The sequence below is a fragment of the Equus caballus genome, chromosome 15 (assembly GCF_041296265.1).
Source record: "Equus caballus isolate H_3958 breed thoroughbred chromosome 15, TB-T2T, whole genome shotgun sequence".
Taxonomy (NCBI): domain Eukaryota; kingdom Metazoa; phylum Chordata; class Mammalia; order Perissodactyla; family Equidae; genus Equus; species Equus caballus.
In genome coordinates, this window is record NC_091698.1 from 35,263,741 (window position 1) to 35,283,930 (window position 20,190).

At 38.1% G+C, this 20,190-nt stretch overlaps 1 protein-coding gene across 4 annotated transcripts in view; it reads right to left on the reverse strand.

Moving 5' to 3' along the window:
- Positions 1-20,190, reverse strand: part of DNAH6 (dynein axonemal heavy chain 6) — a 257,423-nt gene that overhangs the window by 195,931 nt on the left and 41,302 nt on the right. For all 4 annotated transcript variants that reach the window (XM_001916886.5, XM_070236219.1, XM_070236220.1 and 1 more), the window contains exons 11-14: positions 17,317-17,517; positions 7,999-8,119; positions 5,502-5,653; positions 3,382-3,534 (exon numbers count right to left, since the gene is read on the reverse strand). In XM_001916886.5, coding sequence (XP_001916921.3) covers positions 3,382-3,534; positions 5,502-5,653; positions 7,999-8,119; positions 17,317-17,517 — 627 coding nt within the window. The remainder of the gene's footprint in view (positions 1-3,381; positions 3,535-5,501; positions 5,654-7,998; positions 8,120-17,316; positions 17,518-20,190) is intronic.

The following is a 20,190-nucleotide window of genomic DNA, read 5'->3' on the forward strand; positions in this document are numbered from 1 at the left end:
GATAGTGATGCTGTCGGCTTGGGTCCACACTTTCAGAACTCCTGTTCTAGAGAGGAGCAGAGATGAGAGATGGAAAGAGAGATGCCTTTTTGGTTTCCCTACCCTCCTCTAGTCCCTACTTCCTGTCCCTTTTAAAGGCTATCTTCTCCATGCCTTTGGAGTCCAGAAGACATCGCCGCAAACTTAGAATAAATATTCTTATTTTTCTAAGATAACTACATGAGTTTTTGTTACCTTCAACCAAAAGTGTCTAACACCTTAAACAAGTTATAAACAGAACTAAGTCTCTGTACACCAAGATCTGTTCATCTTCCTGTATCTCCTGTCCTTGAAGTAAGCATATGTCCAGGTTTTTCTGGAAGTGTCCTGCTTTACACTGATTGTCCCAGCATGGTGATTAATAGTGTCTCTTTCGCTCTCAACAGTGGCCTGGTCAGAGAACAATTATGTGCCCTGCCCTACCTACACTGGTTCATGATACTACTCTCGACCTGCTCCCTATAGAAAGATACCCCAGAGTGATCTCGGACTTCTCTTGTCCTCTCATCCAGTTGCCCACTAAATCCTTTCAAGTCTACTTACTTAACAACTCTAGAATCCATTCCTTCTCTCCTGTCCTTGAAAATAGTGCTTTAGCTACAGTTCACCACTTTCTCCACCAAACCCCCTTTCTCCACAGCATACCAACTGCCCTTGTCCTGCTGCCTCAGGTCTTTGCACACGGCTTTTCCTCTCCCTGGAAGGCCTACCTGAATAGATGTACTTTAGGACATAGCTTAAATTGCCCATCCTCCGCAAAGCCTACTGTGACCCATAGGCAAGAATGACCACAAACCCCCAGTCCTACAACACTGTCTTGTACCTATACCCATTGCATAATGACTATCTGCTTTCATTTAGGCTCTGAGCTTCTTGAAAGCAGGTTTACTCATTGTTATAATCCTTGCACCCTGCTAAATAGGTATTCACTAAATTTTCTGAATGGATGGATGAGCTTCCAAAAAAAGCTGTTCATTTGTGGAGAGCATCTCTTAAGGGAAACTGCTTCCCCGACACATCACCCAGCAATGTACAGATAACCTCATGGAGATGGGACTCAGTCTGGGTTTTCTGCATGGCACATCAACTCTCCTGTTCTGGAACCTCCGAGTGAGTACAGTCTAACTTCTGCAATGTGACCTTACCTTCCTGTCAGAGTTTAAATAACAGGATGGGGGGAGGGTGCTGAATCCATTTATTAGCTTTTAAGAGTTAACACTGGAATAGAGAGATTCTCTCTTGGTGATTGGCTAGACCCGCAATGTAACCTGGAAGCCGCTGGTGGCCACGTTTGCTGCTATGGGATGAAGCAGCAGAAGCAGCCTGTCTGCAGATGGAGAGAGGCAAAGCGGACCCTCAGAGAGATGCAGTGGGGACAGATGGAGAGAGAGGATTGCCTGGGTTTCCTCAGCCTTCTCATTCCTGGTTCTGGAAGTTCTTAAGCCTGCTTACACTCTTGATGAAGGGGGTGGGGTTCTATAAAATACTCTTGAATCCTTAAATAGGGTCCTTATTTTTGGCCTAAGCTAGCTCATGTGTGTTTTGGTTATGTGTCCAAAGAATCTTAATGAATAGCATAAATAATAATAATAATAATTGGCATCTTTAGACTCCTGGTATGATGTATGAGCAAACCTGAGGGAGAACGACAATTATCTGCCCTTTTATGAAGGTGCTGTTTCTTGAAATGAGAAACGAAATTGTTACTTTTATAGGCACGTGGGATAGACTTTAAAGCAGTACCCCCTTATCCATGGGGGATATGTCCCAAGACCCCCACTGGATGCCTGAAACCGTAGATGGTACCAAACCCTATAAATATTATGTTTTTTCCCATACATACGTACCTATCATAAAGTTTAAATTATAAATTAGGCACAGTAAGAGATTAACAACTAAAAGTAAAACAGAACAATTATAATAATACACTGTAATAAAAATTACCGTAGAGCTTAGCAACCTCAGAACACTTTTTTTTCTTTCCTTATTAAGTCGAGAACTTTCACCTTTTCACTAAAGGAGGCACTTTACATCTTCTCTTTGGTATATCCAAATTGCCGGCATCACTACTCTTGCACTTTGGGACTATTTTAAGTAAAATAAGTGTTCCTTGAACACAGGCACTGCCATATCACGACAGTCAATCTGATATCTGAGATAGTTACTAAATGACTAACGGGCGGGTAGTGTAGACAGTGTGGATCTGCTAGACAAAGGGATGATTCATGTCCTGAGTGGGACAGAGCAGGACAGTGTGAGATTTCATCATGCTACTCAGAACTCACACAATTTAAAACTCATTTCTGGAACTTTCCATTTAATATTTTTGGATTGTGTTTGATGCAGGTAATTGAAACTGTGGAAGGCAAAACCACAGATAAGGGGGGAATACTGTGCTATTAATTCTTTTACTACAGAACAGACTATCCAGGTGTTAATCACTTATGTCACCCGGTTTATATTTTTTTATTTGTAACATATCTTTAATTTCCAGATATATTAAAAAATAATTTATCACTATTTCAAATGTCAATTTGATATGAATGAAAGCTTATGAAAAACTGACTATTGAAACTATGTAAATGCTAGATTGCCTGCCACAGGGAAAAGCTTGAGATGAGGAAACCAATTTCCAGAGAGAAAGAAATAAGGAAGACAAAAGACTGTGTGTGTGTGTGTGTGTGTGTGTGAGAGAGAGAGAGAGAGAGAGAGAGAGAGAGAGACAGAGCTGGCCCCATCATTTGTGTCACTTGAATCCCCATATCTACTGTTCTCTCCCCACCCCCACTTCTCTATTTAAGCTAGTTTGAGTTGGGTTTTTTCATTCATAAAGGTAAGGTTGCTGACTATTATGCAAATATAGGTTAAAAGTGAAGACTTCCATTGTGACTCGTCTCTAGATTACAATTCTATTACCATTTATCACAAATAAGAATCGAAATAAACTGTGGGTGAGGACATTGGCTTTGTGGTCAGAGATCCAAATTTAAATTCTGGCTCTACTCCAAAAAAGCTCTGTGATCTTGGACAAAATAATCTACCTTAGTCCCCTTTACTCATCTGCAGAATGAGAATAAAAATTATCTATACTTCTTAAGTTTTTGTGAGGATTTAAAACGTAATGTGTGTAAAAATTTTAGTGAAAAGCCAGACTAGCGGTAAGGGTTTGATCAACATTAGCTGTCGTTGTTGCTGTGATGTAGGGCATCCACTTACTTTGTCTGAAAGTGTTTAGGATGTTTTGACAGATGTTTCTTGACCTTCAGTTCCTCAATTTCTTTTATTTGTCTTTCTTATCTACCACAAGATCTGGAATATTGAGTTATATAAGAATCAACTCACCCTTTCCTGAATTTCATCAAGAAATACTAAGCTGTTAACATATTCTATGGTGGTCGTTGGAATAAATTCAAGTTTATACTCTGCATCTTGTGCCTCAGAGATAATAGTGTCCACTTTTTTCTTGCTTTGACGAGGAAGCATAAAATTTAGCACCTAGGAAAGAAAAAAAATGTGAATCACAACTACTTGAATATTTCCATTTTATTACATATTTTAGATAAATCCTAATTGAATGTCTGTTAAGTCAGCAGGTACAGGAAACTGCAGTATATATGAGGGGCTCGTTTTGTTTTTGGTGAGGAAGTTTGGCCCTGATCTAACATCCATTGCCGATCTAACGTCTTGCCCATCTTCCTCTATTTGTCCATATGTGGGATGCCTCCACAGCATGGCTTGACAAGTGATGTGTAAGTCCATGGCTAGGATCAAAACCTGTGAACCGCAGGCCACTGAAGTGGAGTGTGTGAACTCAACCACTATGCCACTGGGCCCGCCCCTGAGGGGCTGCTTTTTCACATTAAATCACTGCTAGTTGAATAAACCAACAGGAAGGGCAGGTTTTCAAGATCATTTTCAGAACAAACTAGATTGTGCAGCTTATTAAAAGTTTTCCTAAATGCTCTGATCTCTTGTAAGCACCCTTTCTACTACTTTGCCTTATGTAGTAGACATTGCGGTGCCCTCCCCAGCATCAATTCCACTCCTTTCATGTTGGATGGTAGCATTGTGGTTTGGGAAAAGTGACCTCTCCTTCAGAAACAAAGATGGAGTCTGACTGATCATTAGGCAAATTATGAGTATGGCTTCCTTTGGCCAAGGAGATTGGATTAGGGCAGACCTCTGACCTTCGCTGATCTAATCAGATAGAAGCCCAGGACTTTTGTTTAAGGCTGAGAGGGATGTGTGCTTGGAATCTCAATCTCTCTTTCTTTCTCTGTCTGTAAATAAACAAGGAAATAATGAGCCTATGGAGCTTTTGACAACCATTTCACAAACGTGAGGGAATGCTAGCTTTAGGATGAAGCTGGCACATCAGGAGGCTCAGTATAGACAATGAAAAACATTGGGTCCTCAGTAACACAATTGGGTCACTAGACGAAACTCCCTGATACCCATCCGCCCTTTGGTCTTTTTAGATGCATAGTCCATAAATTTTCTGAATGCTTAAGCAGTTTGAGTTTTCTTTGGTTTGGTAGGTAGTAGTGCTCAAAAATTTGTTGAAATTGAATTGAATTTGCTCCAATTATATATTTTTTTCCTTTTTTAACAGGTGAAGAAGCAAAGCTCTAGAAGAAAGCCCAATGCCATACAGCTCATTAAGGACAGAACAGATCCTGGCACTCAGGTCTGCAGTCTTTTATACAGCTCTGTCTCTGTCATCTACACTAGGGTTCAGCAAAGGTTTTCTGTAAGGGCCGGATAGTAAATCTTTTAGATTTGCAAGACATCATCTCTGTCACCACTATTCCACTCTGCCCTTGTAGTGAGAAAGCACCCACAGGCAATACATAAGCAAATTGTCATGGTTGTGTTCTAATAAAACTGTAGGTACGAAACAGGTGGCAGGCTGGATTGGCCCGTGGGCTCGTTTCCCAGTCCCTGTTCTACACCGTCGCCTCTCTGGAGGGGTTTGATTATACATAGGTCAACTCCGGCTTCAAAGGAAGGCCCGAAAGTTACTATAGAATGAGTAAAAATTTCCTCAGCTCTACAACTCACCAAAATATAGTCAGATATTTAGGGACAGTTTCAGATCAGGAAATGATCTCCTAACTTGATCTCAGTATCCTAGAATCAACCAGCATTCCCACTAGACACTAAATTGTTACAAGCAATCTCTCTTCTGCAAGAAGCTTTGAAGTACTCCAACAAAGGAAAAAGGAGTGGGAGTCAGAGGCTGGTCTGAGCGAGGCCCGCAGTCCCCTCCCTTCCCTCCTCTGAAATCTGACTGTGCTTGGGACAGAAAGAAGCACGTGGGACTTTTCCTAGCAATTAATTTTAGACTTACGTTAATTTTCAACATCTGCAATATTAGAAAATAAAGATAGTTTACTTGCGGTAGAAAAATAAAAAAATAATTGTAGAGGCCATAATTGCAATTTTTCCTAGTTCATAGTTACCTCCAAGCATCGCAAAGGTGATGGAATTAGTTTTTCTTTTAGCAGCTTAGTGTCAATGAGCAGCAATCCCACATTTCTGGTGGGTCGTAGAGCTACCACATCCTTGTGCTGTCTGTGATATTTTTCCAGTTGTTCGCTAAAGAACTGAACATCTACATAAAATAAAGCATAAAATACATCATATCAAATTTTAAGGGATCATTATAAAATACATTAAAAATCATGGCAGTAATAAATTTATATATGTATTTGTGTAACTATCCATATGTAGAGTACCTTGTATAACTTTAAAATTTTAATTTGTAATGCTTCACATTTTATTCTTGTAATAAAGAAACCAATGTTTAATAATTAAGTATGTTTTAAAATAATAATTAAATATGTAAATATATTTCTGGCTATTAAGAGATGGCAGATGAAAATAACTTGTAATTGCATTAGAGGCCCTAGTCTGGAATGGACTAGATTGTAGAGTCAGGTTGGTTTGAAGTTGGGCTTAATCTAAGGGTTCTCCTATGTGGCACCTCAAAGTAAAGCATTTTGAGGATATTAACAACAAAAGTTTGAATCACAAGAGATCAAGCATAGCTAAAGTGATGCCCACTCCTCTTCCCAGCACCTCTCTGCCAGCCCTGCTCCCCAGCCCATGGTTAAGGCCTTTGGCAGTAGCACCTGCCATATGCCGCCGTTGCATTTTGATAAGCTTCCTGCCTCTCTTTTCTCCCTTCTCCAAGCTGCCTGGAACAGTGGAAGCACGATTATTCCTGAATACACTTTCATCATACTGTTGGTCAAAAGCAGTTCTTTCTAACTCACATATGATACTAAACTACTCTGCTTGTCTTTCAAAACCCTGTCTCCTCTGGGCCTTTAAAATGTAGCTCAATTTATTTCTAATTACTTCCTCTGCTTGGGTCAGGTGGATTTCCTTACTACTGCTCCCCGTTCTCCTATAACCCTCCTGTACCTCCCAGAGTTTAGGAGTCCAGGCCAGTGTGCTCCAAAGTCCCAGCCAACAAATAGTTAATACCTGCAAGACCCTGGTTCTAGCATTGAGACAGAAACGACAAACCAAGGCAGGACTAGATTAAGACCAATTTAGGAGTCTGGTGACCTCATCCAGTTGGGAACTTGGCGAGGGGTCAAAGTTATCCAGTGTGATGAATGTGCTAGCAGGAGACTAGGAGGCCTTGGGCTCAAGGCTATGAGTAGAAGATCTAAGTGATTAAAACCGGTTATTTGGGTTAGGCCTACTTCCTGTGCTGAAATGCCAGGCTCCATAGCTTACTGCCACCGTGGTGGTGTGCCATAGCATGTGAGGCACTGTGTCTGTCAGTCCACTCCCGTGCAGCACACACTAGGTCTCAGTGTGACACTGCTGGTGAAGAACAGTGGAACTAGACTTGTCTCATTTTTGTGTTTTCTAAACTCATGCCCCACTTTGGTCTCTCTAACAAGTCAACATTTTGAAAAAAAGGGTTTGTTTCAGAGTTAAAAAATTCTTATGTCTTAAGGGACATAAGAATTGGACACAATGCCTGCTCTTGGACTAGATCCTGGGCTAAACCAACTGCAAGCTGCTTTATTTTGGGAATTTTGAAAATGGACTAGACATTGACATTAAAAGATTAGTTTTTTATATGTGATAATATTACTTTGGTTCTGTAGGAACATGCTTTTTAAAGATGCATATTGAAGTATCTAATTTAGAGATGGAATGTTTGATTTACTTTAAAATAGCTCAGCATAATAAAAATAAAAAATGGAAAGGAATACATAAAAATTTATAGAAAAAACTAGTGCTGGTTCATGAGGCAAAGTAGCAAAGTAAACTTTTTTGTGTACATAAAAATAAAGCAATAAAGCCAGTTCATCAAATAAAAAAGGATATAAATGATAGGCTTCACATTTTTAAATAGGAATAACAAATAATATATACTTAATTTTCATAATCATCTAAGAACTTCCTGCCCTGAATTTTCACTTCGGTCTTGTAAACTATTTTATTTTTTTGAAGATAATGAGTTTAATAAAATCATTTCCCCTTTGGTCTAATTTCAGGACTAAGAGTTGTTCATTCACACCCACCAGGTTGAAATATGGCTGCAAAAACAAAGAGAGACTTGAATTTCTGAGATAGGAAAACACGTCTATAAACATTATTTGAAGGATGTAGAGGTAGACATTCCTTTCGACTCCTCCCCATATACAGGTTATCTAGCCTTGGCGCTGGACAACTTCACACTGGAAAATAAGCCATTAGGGAGGCATTGCTCCCCAAAATGTCCTAAAATAAGACAGTAACACTGAGAGAAGCCAAAGAAAAAAGTAATTCTACAGAAAATAACCTAGAAATGAACAAACTCTTGTCTTTTGTCAGGTCAACTATTTTGGGCCACCATTTCTGTCACCATACACCACCAAGCAGAAACCCAGAATACTATAAACCTCAGTATCCCTATCAAGAATAATTAGTAAAGACAAATGGAAAACTTACCAGGTTCTTGAAGTTTAAGAGCTTGTAAATAAAGACTTTCATTTTCCTTAAAGAATATCTGGAACTTTTCAAATGTAGCTGCATATAATTGAGCCGATTCAAATGCTGCCTGTATGGTTTCCTAAATGTTATAAACAAATAGACAAATACAATTTTATTTTTCTTGAGCAGAATTCAATTCAATATAACCAACCAACGAACCAATCAAACACAAACGCCTTCTCTGTGTCCAACAATATGCTCTGACTGGGGGATACATGAGTGAAGGAAGATACCATCCTTGAGGACAAGGAGCTGTGAACAGATTTTCTTATGAAATTTAAAATAATACATCTTCAAATCTGACTTTTGAAGAATTGTTCCTTATGACTCAAAGGAAGCACATTTGTAATTTTTTTAGCTTCATGGTGAACTTATACATCACTAGTAAACATATGGCAAGAGACAATGTCTGTTTACTTTCCCAACTGCAGATTTTATGTCTTAAAGTGCTTTTGAGCAAAGGCAAAAGTGTTCAGCATATCTACAAAATGACTTGCTTGATCTTGCTATCAATCCTCTGTACTGGCAAGTCTCTTATTCCAATATCCTTCATGATTTGCCCTAATAAAAACCTTTCCTTTATCTCTCTTAAACTTGGCTTCAACCTGCCCTTCCCCACAAAGTTTTTTCAAACCAAAACAGTAATTTCCAATCATTTCAGCCCCTTTAATACCTATACCAATACATACTATAATATTTCAATGCCTATGAAAGGCTGCGAGGATCTGTTTGGTGGTGGTCTTGGTCCATGACTCCCTGGCTGTACTCCATAAACTTCCCTTCTATTTCCTATCAAGACTTTTTTCAATGGACTGCAATTTGTCCCAGAGAAGATCAATGGAATTGCTCATTCCCAACACATCAATGCCAGGGTAAGTGGCTCAAAGTCATGCTCTACGGATAGTGGCTAGTAGTAGAAAATTTAATTACATAGAATAACACATACCCTATATGGCTATATTTAGTTGTTCATTCATTTATTTCCTTTTAATAGGTTCTTATATTTCTTCCAGAATATTTCTGCTGTTTATTTCTTTACATTAAAGATTGAGAGGAAGAAACTACGTCAAACTTGTATCTCCTTTGAGCTGACTTAGAGTCTCTGATATGTGATCATGCAGGTGACAGAAAAGCAAAAGGAGGCCCATAAATGGAAAGCTCCACCAACATGTTCAAAATATGATTTGAAACCTTTGTATTTTGAAATAATTTCTGATTCACAGGCAAGGTGCTGGAATAGTACAAAGAACTCCATGTATCTGTCACCAAAGTTTCCTAAATTTTAACAACTTATCACATTTGCTTTATCATCCTCTCTCTCTCTATATTATTTTACTCTGAACCATTTGGGAGAAAGTTGTAGACACAACAGACTTTAACCCTAAATATTTCAGGGTTTGTTTATTAAACACAAGGACATTTTCTTACATAACCATAGTTCAATGATCTAAATCAGGAAATTAAAATTGATATTAATATTATTATCTAATTATAGACCTTATATAAATTTTGCCATTTGTCCCAATAATGTCTTTCATAGGAAAGAAAAAAAGATTTTCAGATCCACTATCCTATCCAGGATCATGTATTGCATCTTATTATATCTCTTTGGTTCCCTTTAATCTGGAACAATTCCTCTAACTTGCTTTGTCTCTTATGACCTTTACATTTTCAAAGAGTGTCTCATTTGTGTGTGTTTATACTTCCTAATGCTTAGATTCAGTTATACATTTTTGGCGGTAATACCGCAGAAGTGATGTATGTTCTCAGTGCATCATGTCAGAAGGCACGTAAGGTCGATTTGTCCCATTACTGGTGATGTTAACACGTTGATTAAGGTGGTGTCTGCCAGGCTTCATCACAGCAAACTTACTATTTTCCCCCTTGAAATCAATAAGTATCTTACACAGAGATGCTCTGAGACAATATCCTGTTTCTCATCCTACTTTTGTATACTCGTGTTAGTGTGTATCGAAGATTCTTTCCTTTCTGAGGATGAGTAACTTCATTTCATTATCCAAAATACATTTACTTATTTTCTAGAATACACAGAAAGTAGTTTCAGAATTGCTAACACACTAATACCACTGTGAAAAACAGACTAACTGGAATTAAATATTTGTTATAGTTACAGTTGTTATTAGCCTAAGGGTATATGGACAAAATAGTGTGTTTAGTTACTTGGTTTAGTTTTTTTCCACCTTCCTTTCAGTGTGGCTATGCTATTCATTTGAAATACATTCAGCTTCATTTGTTTTGGTTTGCATCCTATTTTAGGGTTTTGCTTCCCACTCGTTGATTTTTTTAGAGCTATACTAAAACGCAGAGTCAGGAGACTGTCACTCCTCCCATCTTCTCCACTCTGTACCCCCCATCCTCATTCTTTCTACCCCATTCCCACTCTCTCCCCTAGGCAACCAATTTCCTCAGTTTCTGGTTTATCCCTCCCCCGCCCATATTTTCTGACATAAAATGTTGCATACTATAGATATTCTTTTGTGCTACGCCTTTTTCACCTAACACTATAGCCTGCCAATCACTCCATATTGGTTAATAGCTATTTTCCTCATTATTTTGTTCAGCTGCATAATATTTCTCTGTGTAAACGTACCATAATTTATTCAATCATTCTCCTATGTATGGCTATGTTGGAAGTTTTCAATATTTTGCAATAATAACAATGCTGCAATAAATAATCTAGTGCACACATACTTTTGTATTCTTGCACATGTATCTTCAGGGTATATCTTTAAAGGTGGTATTGCTGGATCAAAAAGGACATGCACATGTAGTTTTGCCATATATTGCTAAATTCTGCTTCATCATTTGCATTCCCACAAGTAAAGTGTGAGAGTGCTGTTTATCCACAGGTGGTGCCATACTTTCACTAATCTGATAGTTGAGAAGTGCTACTTCAATTTTGTTTTAATTTGCATTTATCTTATGAATGAGGTGGAATATATTTTCATATGCTTAGGTGCTATTTTTTGGTGAATTTTCTCTCATATGTTTTGACCATTTTTCTTCCTAGTTTTGGTCTCCTCCCTCTCCCCCATTTGTAAGAATGTTTGTGTATTAGGAATATTAGCCCTTAGCTGTGATATAAGTTTTGCAAATATATTCTATATTCTCCTAGTTTGTAATTTATTTTAACTTTGTGATTTTTTTTGCCTTGAAAAGTTTAAAAAAAATTTTATAGTCAAATTTATCAATCCTATTATTGCTTCTGGATTTTGAGTTATAATTACATTGGCTTTCCATTTGAGTAAGATTATAGAATTCAGCTATGTTTTCTTCTAGTACTTGTATGGTTCTATTTTTTCTTTTTACTTTTAGAGCCCTGATTCAGTTATTCTTATGTACAAAGTGAAATATGGATCTAATTTTATCTTTGCTCAAATATCTAATCAGTTGTCCCAGAATTATTCTGAAAAAGTCCGTATATGTCTCAGTGATTTGAGATACCATGTTTTTCATACTCATGCATTTGGGTGTATTTCTGGACTTTCTATTCTCTCTCACTGGTCTTGTAGCTATTCATGTGCCAATACCACACTCTTATTAGTTATACAGTGTTTATATTTAATATTTGGTAAGGATAGCACACCTCATAACCTTTCTTTTTTCAGTGTTTTCCCACTTTCTTGCATATCTATTTTTACATATGTGCTTTGATGAGGATTTTAGGCTGGTTACTTTTAAAACTGCAGATGAGAAGCAGGCTCCGAGGACCGGAATTTTGCTTGCCCTTTTGAGAGACATTTGCACTTGTGAAGGAAGGGGGGATGACCTTGTAGGGACCTGAAATTGGCCACCCCAGGATATGTCTCTTTGGCATCGGGATTGTTTGGGGCTGATTGCTTTTATAAACTGGGACAGGGAAGGAGGCTCTGGGGAATGGAACTTGCCCTTGTTGGGACACATTTACATTTGTAAGGTAAATCTCTATCTGTAAACGGTGCCTCCCTCTCTGTACCGGGAAGAAGAAGAGAGATGACCTTATCCCTAGAAACTCTTAATGGGGAAGGCAAGAACTTAAGTTGGTTGCTGTCTGGCAATCTCATGTAACTGATTTAGGGTGGTGGCTTCTAACCTTTCTAACCTTTACTTAATCCGATTTGATTCTTGTTTAAAAGTCATGAGATCACCCAATGTCCAGACCCCACCTGCACTGATACCATTTTAACTTTTTTCATGTTCTTTCCTTTGTCTTGTAAAGAAATGACTCACATACCCATGCCTTATAAAATTAGCCCTAACCCTCAACTCAGGGCAGCAGCAGGAGCTCTGACTGCCTGTGGGTCCTGTCCCCATGCACCAGTTCTGCCTGCCCATGGGTCCTGTCCCCATGCCAGCGGGGGCAGCAGCAGCGGCTCTGCCTGCCCATGGGCCCTGTCCCCATGCCAGCGGGGGCAGCAGAAGCGGTGGCAGCAGAAGCTCTGACTGCCCATGGGTCCTGTCCCCATGCTATTCTATTCTCTAAATAAAAGAGCACTACTGCCAGATCTTAAGAGTCTAAGAAACCTTTCTTTCGACTCCTTGGCTCACCGACCCCGCATCATGCTTTACTATAAACTTGTCTAGCTCCATGAAAAAGCTTGCTAGGATTTTTATTGGCATTGTGTTAAATTTATAAATTACCCTAGGAAGAACAGACGTCTTTATTATATTGAGGCATTCTGTCTAAGAACATTTGCCCAAGTCTATTTTTCCAGAAGCTTTTAAGAAAACCTTTAAGTTTTCTTAATATAGGGTCTTAACACACTTATTAGGTTTATCCCTAAATATATTACCTTCTTTGTTGCCATTTTGAATGAGTTTTTTTATACTAGGCATTTTCAGCATTCTAGAACAATTTATGTAACAACACGAATAGCTAGTCTTCAGACATTTGATAAGATCCCCCTTTGACGCCATGTGGGCCTGGTGCTTTTAACAGCACATTCTTTGAGAACTTCCTCTATTTCTTCTGGGGAAATTGGTAGCCTTTTTGTTTTTAATGTGGGTGATTTAGACCAACATATTTCCCTAAAAAACTATCCATTTAACCTAGGTTTTCAAATTCATTTGGATAAATGTCTGCAAGGTAATCTCTTATGACTTTTTTTTTCTGTTTCAATGGTTATTTCCTTGTTATTTCTCATTGATTGTGTTGCTTAGGGCTTCTATATCCTTATTTTTTTTCCTACTTGATCTGTCATCCTAAGAATGGAATGTTAAAGTCTCACATTCTATATTTCTATTTACGTTCCGTTGCATCTCTTGCATTATAAAAGTGTTTCCTGTGCCATTTACCCCTTTCCCATTGTTTACATTTACCTCGACACCACTGAACATCCCTTCACTGTTAGCCTTTCTGAATCACTTTGCTTTGCATTTCTCTCTTGAATACAACATACCATTTGTTTTGCCTTGTGAGACAAATTTAAAATCTTTTTCTTTTAAAAGATGAATTAAATGCATTCACATTTCGTTGTTTTATTGACATATTTGGTCTCAAATATATCATATTGAGCAAATCAATTGAGCAAATCAAATATATTGATTTGCTGCTTTTTACTGATATTCTTTAATTCTCACTTATACCTCTAAATCAATCAATAAATGTATTCTACTTTCCTCTTATTCTCTCCCTTCTCTTTCTGTTTTTAAAGGTGCATTATTTCTACTTTATTAGAACATACAACATTTGTGTATTAGTCTCCCCTCCTTGTCTCTACCTATGTTTTAGTCTTAGATAGATCTACAATTAAATTTATTAGTCACCATTAATTTGTTTATTAAGAGAATATTTTTAGAGAAGTTTTAGGTTCACAGCAAAACTGAGAGGAAAGTACAGAGATTTCCCACATACTCCCTGCTCCCACATATGCATAGCCACCCATTATCTACATCCCCCACCAGAGTGGTACATTTGTTACAACTGATAAAACTACACTGATACAGCGTAATCACTCAAAGTCCATAGATTACATTATGGCCCACTCTTGGTGTATGGGTTTGGACAAATGTATAATGACATGTATCCATCATTATGGAATCATACAGAGTATTTTAACTGTCCCCCAAATCCTCTGTGTTCCACCTATTCATCTCTCCTCCCTTGGCAACCACTGATCCTTTTACTGTCTCCATGGTTTTGCCTTTTCCAGAACGTCATATAGTTGGATCTTACAGTGGATGATATAGTTGTATGATATACATACATATAGTGTATGATATAGTTGGATCATACATTTACACTTTTTTTTTGTTTGTTTGAGTAAGATTCTCCCTGAGCTAACATCTGTGCCAATCTTCCTCTATTTTGTATGTGGGTCACTGCCATAGCATGGTTGCTGACAAGTGGTGTAGGTCTGCACCCAGAAACCAAAGCTGGGCTGCTGAAGCATAGTATGCTGAACTTAATCACTAGGCCATGGGGCCAGCCCCCCATGTCTGCACCTTTTGAAGTTGTCCCACAGTTGTCCTTTGGATAGCCTATTCTGTTCTTTTTTGTCTTTCTTCTCTTTGCTTTGGTTTTCAAGGATTTTATTGATATATCCTCTAGCTCTGGGATTCTTTCCTTGGCTAGATAGAATCTACTAATAAGTCCATTAAAGAACAGTCTCCATTTCTATTACAGTTTTATTATCTCTAGCATTTCTTTTTGCTTTTTTCTTAGGATTTTCATCTCTCTGCTTACATTGCCCATCTGTTCTTGCATGCTACTTATGTTATCCATTAATGCCACTTAGCATATTAATCATAATTGTTTTAAATTCTGGGTCTGATATTTCCAATATCCCTGCCATATCTGGCTCTGATGCTTGCTCTGTCTTCAAATTGTGTTTTTCCCTTTTTAGTATGCCTTGTAACTTTTTTGTGATAGCAGGACATGACACACTGGGTAAAAGGAACTGCTGTAAATAGGTCCTTAGTAAGGGGATGGTGAGGTGTAGGGGGAGGGCAAAGGTTCTATAGTCCTATGATGAGGTCTCAGTCTTTTAGTGAGCCTATGCTTCTGGACTGTGAACCTCATAAATGTTTCTCATTTGTCTTCTCTCCACTTCAGTGAGACAGAATGGCTAGAGTAGGCTGCAGTTGTGTATTTTCCCTCCCCCAGGTCAGTTAGGCTCTGATAATATCCTAGCAGGTTAGGCTCTGGTTAACTAGTTTCCCCTGAGGGCTGCCCTTGTTAAGAACAGAGTGCTCTGGTGTATTTTAAGATGGCTCCTTTCCCCCTCCCCCTGCTGGAAGCATGAGGGGATTTTTCTCCAACATTTACCACGGGAATGTGGTTGAGCTCCTGGAGGTAAATCTCACAATATTGATTGGGTCCCCCTGGAGTTTTTAATTCTCAGAATGGTTCACACTGTGCCTCCAGCAATTCATCAATTACAGTTTAGGTTTTCCTGCCCTGGCACTGGTTCCCATGGTGGTTTCTGCTCATGAGTCTCTGCTCTCAGAAGCCATGAATCCCGCTATTCACCTGTCTCTCCAATCTTGGGGGCTGCAGTTTGCCCTGTATCCTCACCTCTCTTACAGATCCAAGAAGAGTTGTTGATTTTTCCATCTGTTTAGCTTTTTACTTTTTGTTAGAATGGAGTGGTGACTTTCAAGCTCCTTACACGTGGAACCGAAAACAGGAAAATCAGTTTTTTTGCCAAAATTATCTCTTGGTTACATGAAACTCATTCTCACTCCAGTTTTGATCACACAAACCACACAAACTCCTGATCAGTACCCAATTCCCTAAGTTTTTGTATTTTTAAAACTATTTTTCTATAGCCTTGATAGTTGAAGAACTAGGTTGGCTAGATAAAAATTCTTGATTCACACTTTCTTCCCTTGAATTTCACTAAAAAATGGTATTCTTTTATTGCCTTGCTTTATATGTGGTTTTTGAGAAGTCTGTTGCCAGTGTAATTCTCTTACTTTTGTAAGTTATTTGATCATTTTGCTTTGAGACCTGGAGGAATTTTTCTTTAGCTTTAAAAGCTAATGGTTTTAAGAGGCTATATCTCAGAGTTGACTGTTCTGAGTCAATTTTCCAAGGTACTCTCTAGGTTCTTTCAACAGATAGATTCAGGTTTTCTCTTCTTGGACTATAGTTATAACCATTTGTTCTACCCTTTGTTTAGTTTTTCTTTTTCAGAGACTCCAAGTATATGTGTGTTATTTCTTCTTTATGTGTCTTATGTTTTAATTATTTTCTTTCTGTTCCTTTTTACTTATATCTCTAGCTTATTTTCATTCCCTTGGTTGTTTTCCTGTCTTTCTCTTATACTCATTATTTTTTCCTATCATTTTTCTAGACTAATTATTAAATTTTCATTTTCTTTTTTGCTTATTCTCTCTTGGGCACCATGTAATTTAATCTTCATTTCTGAGATGAATTTGTCTTTTTATTCCCATTTCTATTTTGAATTTTGAATTCAATGTGATTTTGCACATATTCAAATGGTTGTTTGAGGATATTTACTTCAGTAAATATAGTGGCTTTTATTTCATGGGTTTTTGGGAGGAAAGGGAAGGAATATTCATCAGCTGTTTTAATCTTCACTCTCTGTTTTCTCCTCATAGTAGATTTGCATATACTTAATATATTTTAATTTCTTCAGCTCATAGATTTGGAGTGATTTATAAGATTTTCCATTTAAGGGCATTCTGTGCTGTCAGTGTAGAAATGTGCAGATTATTTCATTTTATTTTTTGGTGATGGGGGAACTTTGATTTTTTGGTTCTTTTTTGTCTTGCAGGACCTTAACTTTCATTAGTTGCTTTATTTCCCCTGTACCAGTCAATGTTCAAAGAATGCCTCTTCTCCATTTTTAAGTTTATTTTCTCCTCTAGAAGGGATTCCATCTTGAATAGCTTGGACTTTTAAGTCCCTTTCCTGTAGTCAGTGCTCTGATGTACCAAGACTTTTTAAAAAATCATTTTACCATTTAGAGATTAAGTGACATTCCATTTAAAGATAAGAAAGGAAGAAAATATATTGCTCCATTTCTTAAAAATTGAGAATATTATAAGATAGTTTTAGTAGGGGCTGGCCTTGTGGCCGAGTGGTTAAGTTTGCGCGCTGCGCTGCAGGCGGCCCAGCGTTTCGTTGGTTCGAATCCTGGGTGCGGACATGGCACTGCTCATCAAACCATGCTGAGGCAGCGTCCCACATGCCACAACTAGAAGGACCCACAACGGAGAATATACAACTATGTACTGGGGGGCTTTGGGGAGAAAAAGGAAAAAAAATAAAATCTTTAAGAAAAATAGTTTTAGTAAAAGTAAATATACCTTTATTTGAAGGATAATTGTGTGAAAATTCTTATCATCATCAAATACTGCTGATAAGCTTGGACCTGATCCACAGGTTTTTTCTTCAAGTTTGTTGTTAATGTAAGGGCTGGTAAAAGCATCAAAATACGTATCAGGCACGAGATTAGGAACTGATAATACAGTGTTTTGAAAATGATTAATTGCACCCGAAATACCATCCTGTTAGAGAGAAAAGCAGAAACATAAATGTGAACACATATACGGTTATATTTATGAATATTTTTGAATTTTCTGAAAGGGTAAAATAAATAAGAATAACTCGTTCAGTCTTGCCAGATACTGTGTTGATACTGAGTATATGACAAACCAGAAGACACAGCCCGGTCTTCAGGAAATACATCTTCTAATTGAGAGAGAGGAAGATAAAAAATTGCAACACATTATATTTGAAGTGTAAACAAAACACAGAAAGGTCATAAGCGAGGGAAGGCCAGAGTATGCCTAAGAGAATCAGGGAAAGTTTAAAGGGTGGGTTAAAAGGTTATATTCTTTGAGCAGTAATTTCCATTCTAGGAATTGATCCTAAGAGAAAGAGTTAGATATGTAAATAAAAATTCCTCTTCAAGGACACTCACTGAGGCATTACTTATAATAAAAACCAATAGGAGAAATATCTTAGTGTTCAAAAACAGGAGTGTGGTTAAGTTATGGTACACTTTAACAACGGAAAACTAAGTACTCCTTCAAAATGGTGTCTCCAAAGACTGATTAATGACATGGGACAAAGCTTATGATATACAATGTTAAGTTAAAAAAAAGAACAGGATAAAACTGGTGTATAATACCCATTTTAAAAATGTATATATAAAATCTCCTGGTAAGTTAGATATGTTGGTATATTAGTATGTACTAAAACAAAGTTAGAAAAAACATATAGAATGTTAAAGGGTTATTTCTATTTCTGGTACATGGGATTAGAGATGATTTTAACAATCTTTTTCTGTGTTTTTCAAATTCTCTTCAATGAGCATGAATTAATTTATAATTTATAATAAACACAAAATCTAATTAGAGAAAATGAGATAAAGAGAAGGTACTTGTTGAAATGAGTCTTAATAGATGAGCAGAAGCTTGTCAAGTATACACGACAGGAGTGCAATCCTTGTAAACCAATGTGTGAGAGGCCTGAGAGGGCCACCAGGTTTGGGCGCTGTCAGTCGTTTAGGCTCTGGAGCATAAGTGCCAGGGTGGAGAAACAGGACAGGATGCGGCCGGCCCTTCATGAAAGGCCTTGTGAGTGATACTGGGGTCCAGTGTTACCCCACAGGCTAGCGTTCCCCAGATTGTGACCATGGACAACCCTGAGGATAAAAGGGTCCCAACGTCAGATAAATTTGAGAAGAAACCTTGGGTTAAATAAAGTTAGAGGGGATTCTTCTCCAGATCTGCTAAACAGGATTTTTCATATTTGTTAATATGCAAATGCATATCACAACCCGTTTTCCTCCTAGAATGCCTATCAACATCTCACAGAGCATCCTTTGAAAAATGCTAGTATAGGCAATGGAGAAATTTTTTTTTTTGGTGATGAAGATTGACCCTGAGCTAACATCTGTTGCCAGTCTTCCTTTTTTTGCTTGAGGAAGATGGTCCCTGAACTAACATCCATGCCAATCTTCCTCTACTTTGTGTATGGGATGCTACCACAGCATGGCTTGAAGCAATGTGCAGGTCTGTGCCTAGGATCCAAACTGAAGAACCTCAGGCCACCACAGTGGAGCATGCAAACTTAAGCACTATGCCACTGGACCAACTCTGGCAACGGGAAAATTTTAATTTTATGGGACATGATCAGATTTGCCTATGAAACAATCTCACTGTCAGCAATGTAGAAAAGGGATTAGAAGGAAATGAGGCAGGCAGATCAGAACAGACTATTACAGCAGGCCAGGTGAGAGATGATGAGGTTCCCATTGAGAGGAGGAGCAATTAAGAGTTAAGACACAGGGCTTGGTGACTTGATCTCAAAGAGGTAAGGGAGAATCTAGGATGACTCCCAGACTGCTGGCCTGGGCATGTGGATAATGCCTTTCATTGAGATGGAGATATAGAAAAGGAGAGAGTTTTGGAAGAAGTTTCTAAGTTCAGTTTATATACAGCATGTGAAAAGGAGGGAGCCCTGCAGAATCCCAACAATCAAAAGTCAGACAAACAAGAGGCTCTGAGAAAGAGGAATGAAAAGGAAAAAATGTTGAAACAGGAGTAAATCCAAAAGAAATTAAACCAAGGGGGGTTTCTTCTTCCAGAGGTGGAAGCAGTAAATACAGTCTAATGCACGAGGAGGTCTGTCAAACACAACAGGAAAGAAAGGAATCGAAAAATGTATATTGGATCAAGTATTCAGAAATGCTAGGTAACCCAAGCAAGAACAGTGTAAGATGTCAAGACTTAGGTATACAATTTTCCTTTCGACTAAGCTCTATACGTGTGTGTGTGTTTGAAACAACTAGATAAGGATGATTGTTAAGACTAATGACCAAAATAATTGTGAGAACAATTAGAAATTCATGAGTGATACTCCTGTTTATCCTGCTATTGGCTAGTTTTGTGTTACACGAAGTAAAATCTTTCGTGTGATGTGAACACGTGAACATACTGATTATGCCCAGAACTCAGCCTGTAACTTCACTTACATAACTGGGCAGGAGGGCACATGAGAGCCCAGTGCCTCTCTGTGTGGGGGCACCTGAGGGAGGCTCCAACCACAGGGACCTCAGCAGTCTGCTTGTCCTTGTAAATATCCTAAAATAGCCTATCTGATAAGTTATAGAATCATAAACTGCCAGAATTAGAAGCAACCTTAAACCTCCTCTGCCTTCTCATCTTACAGAT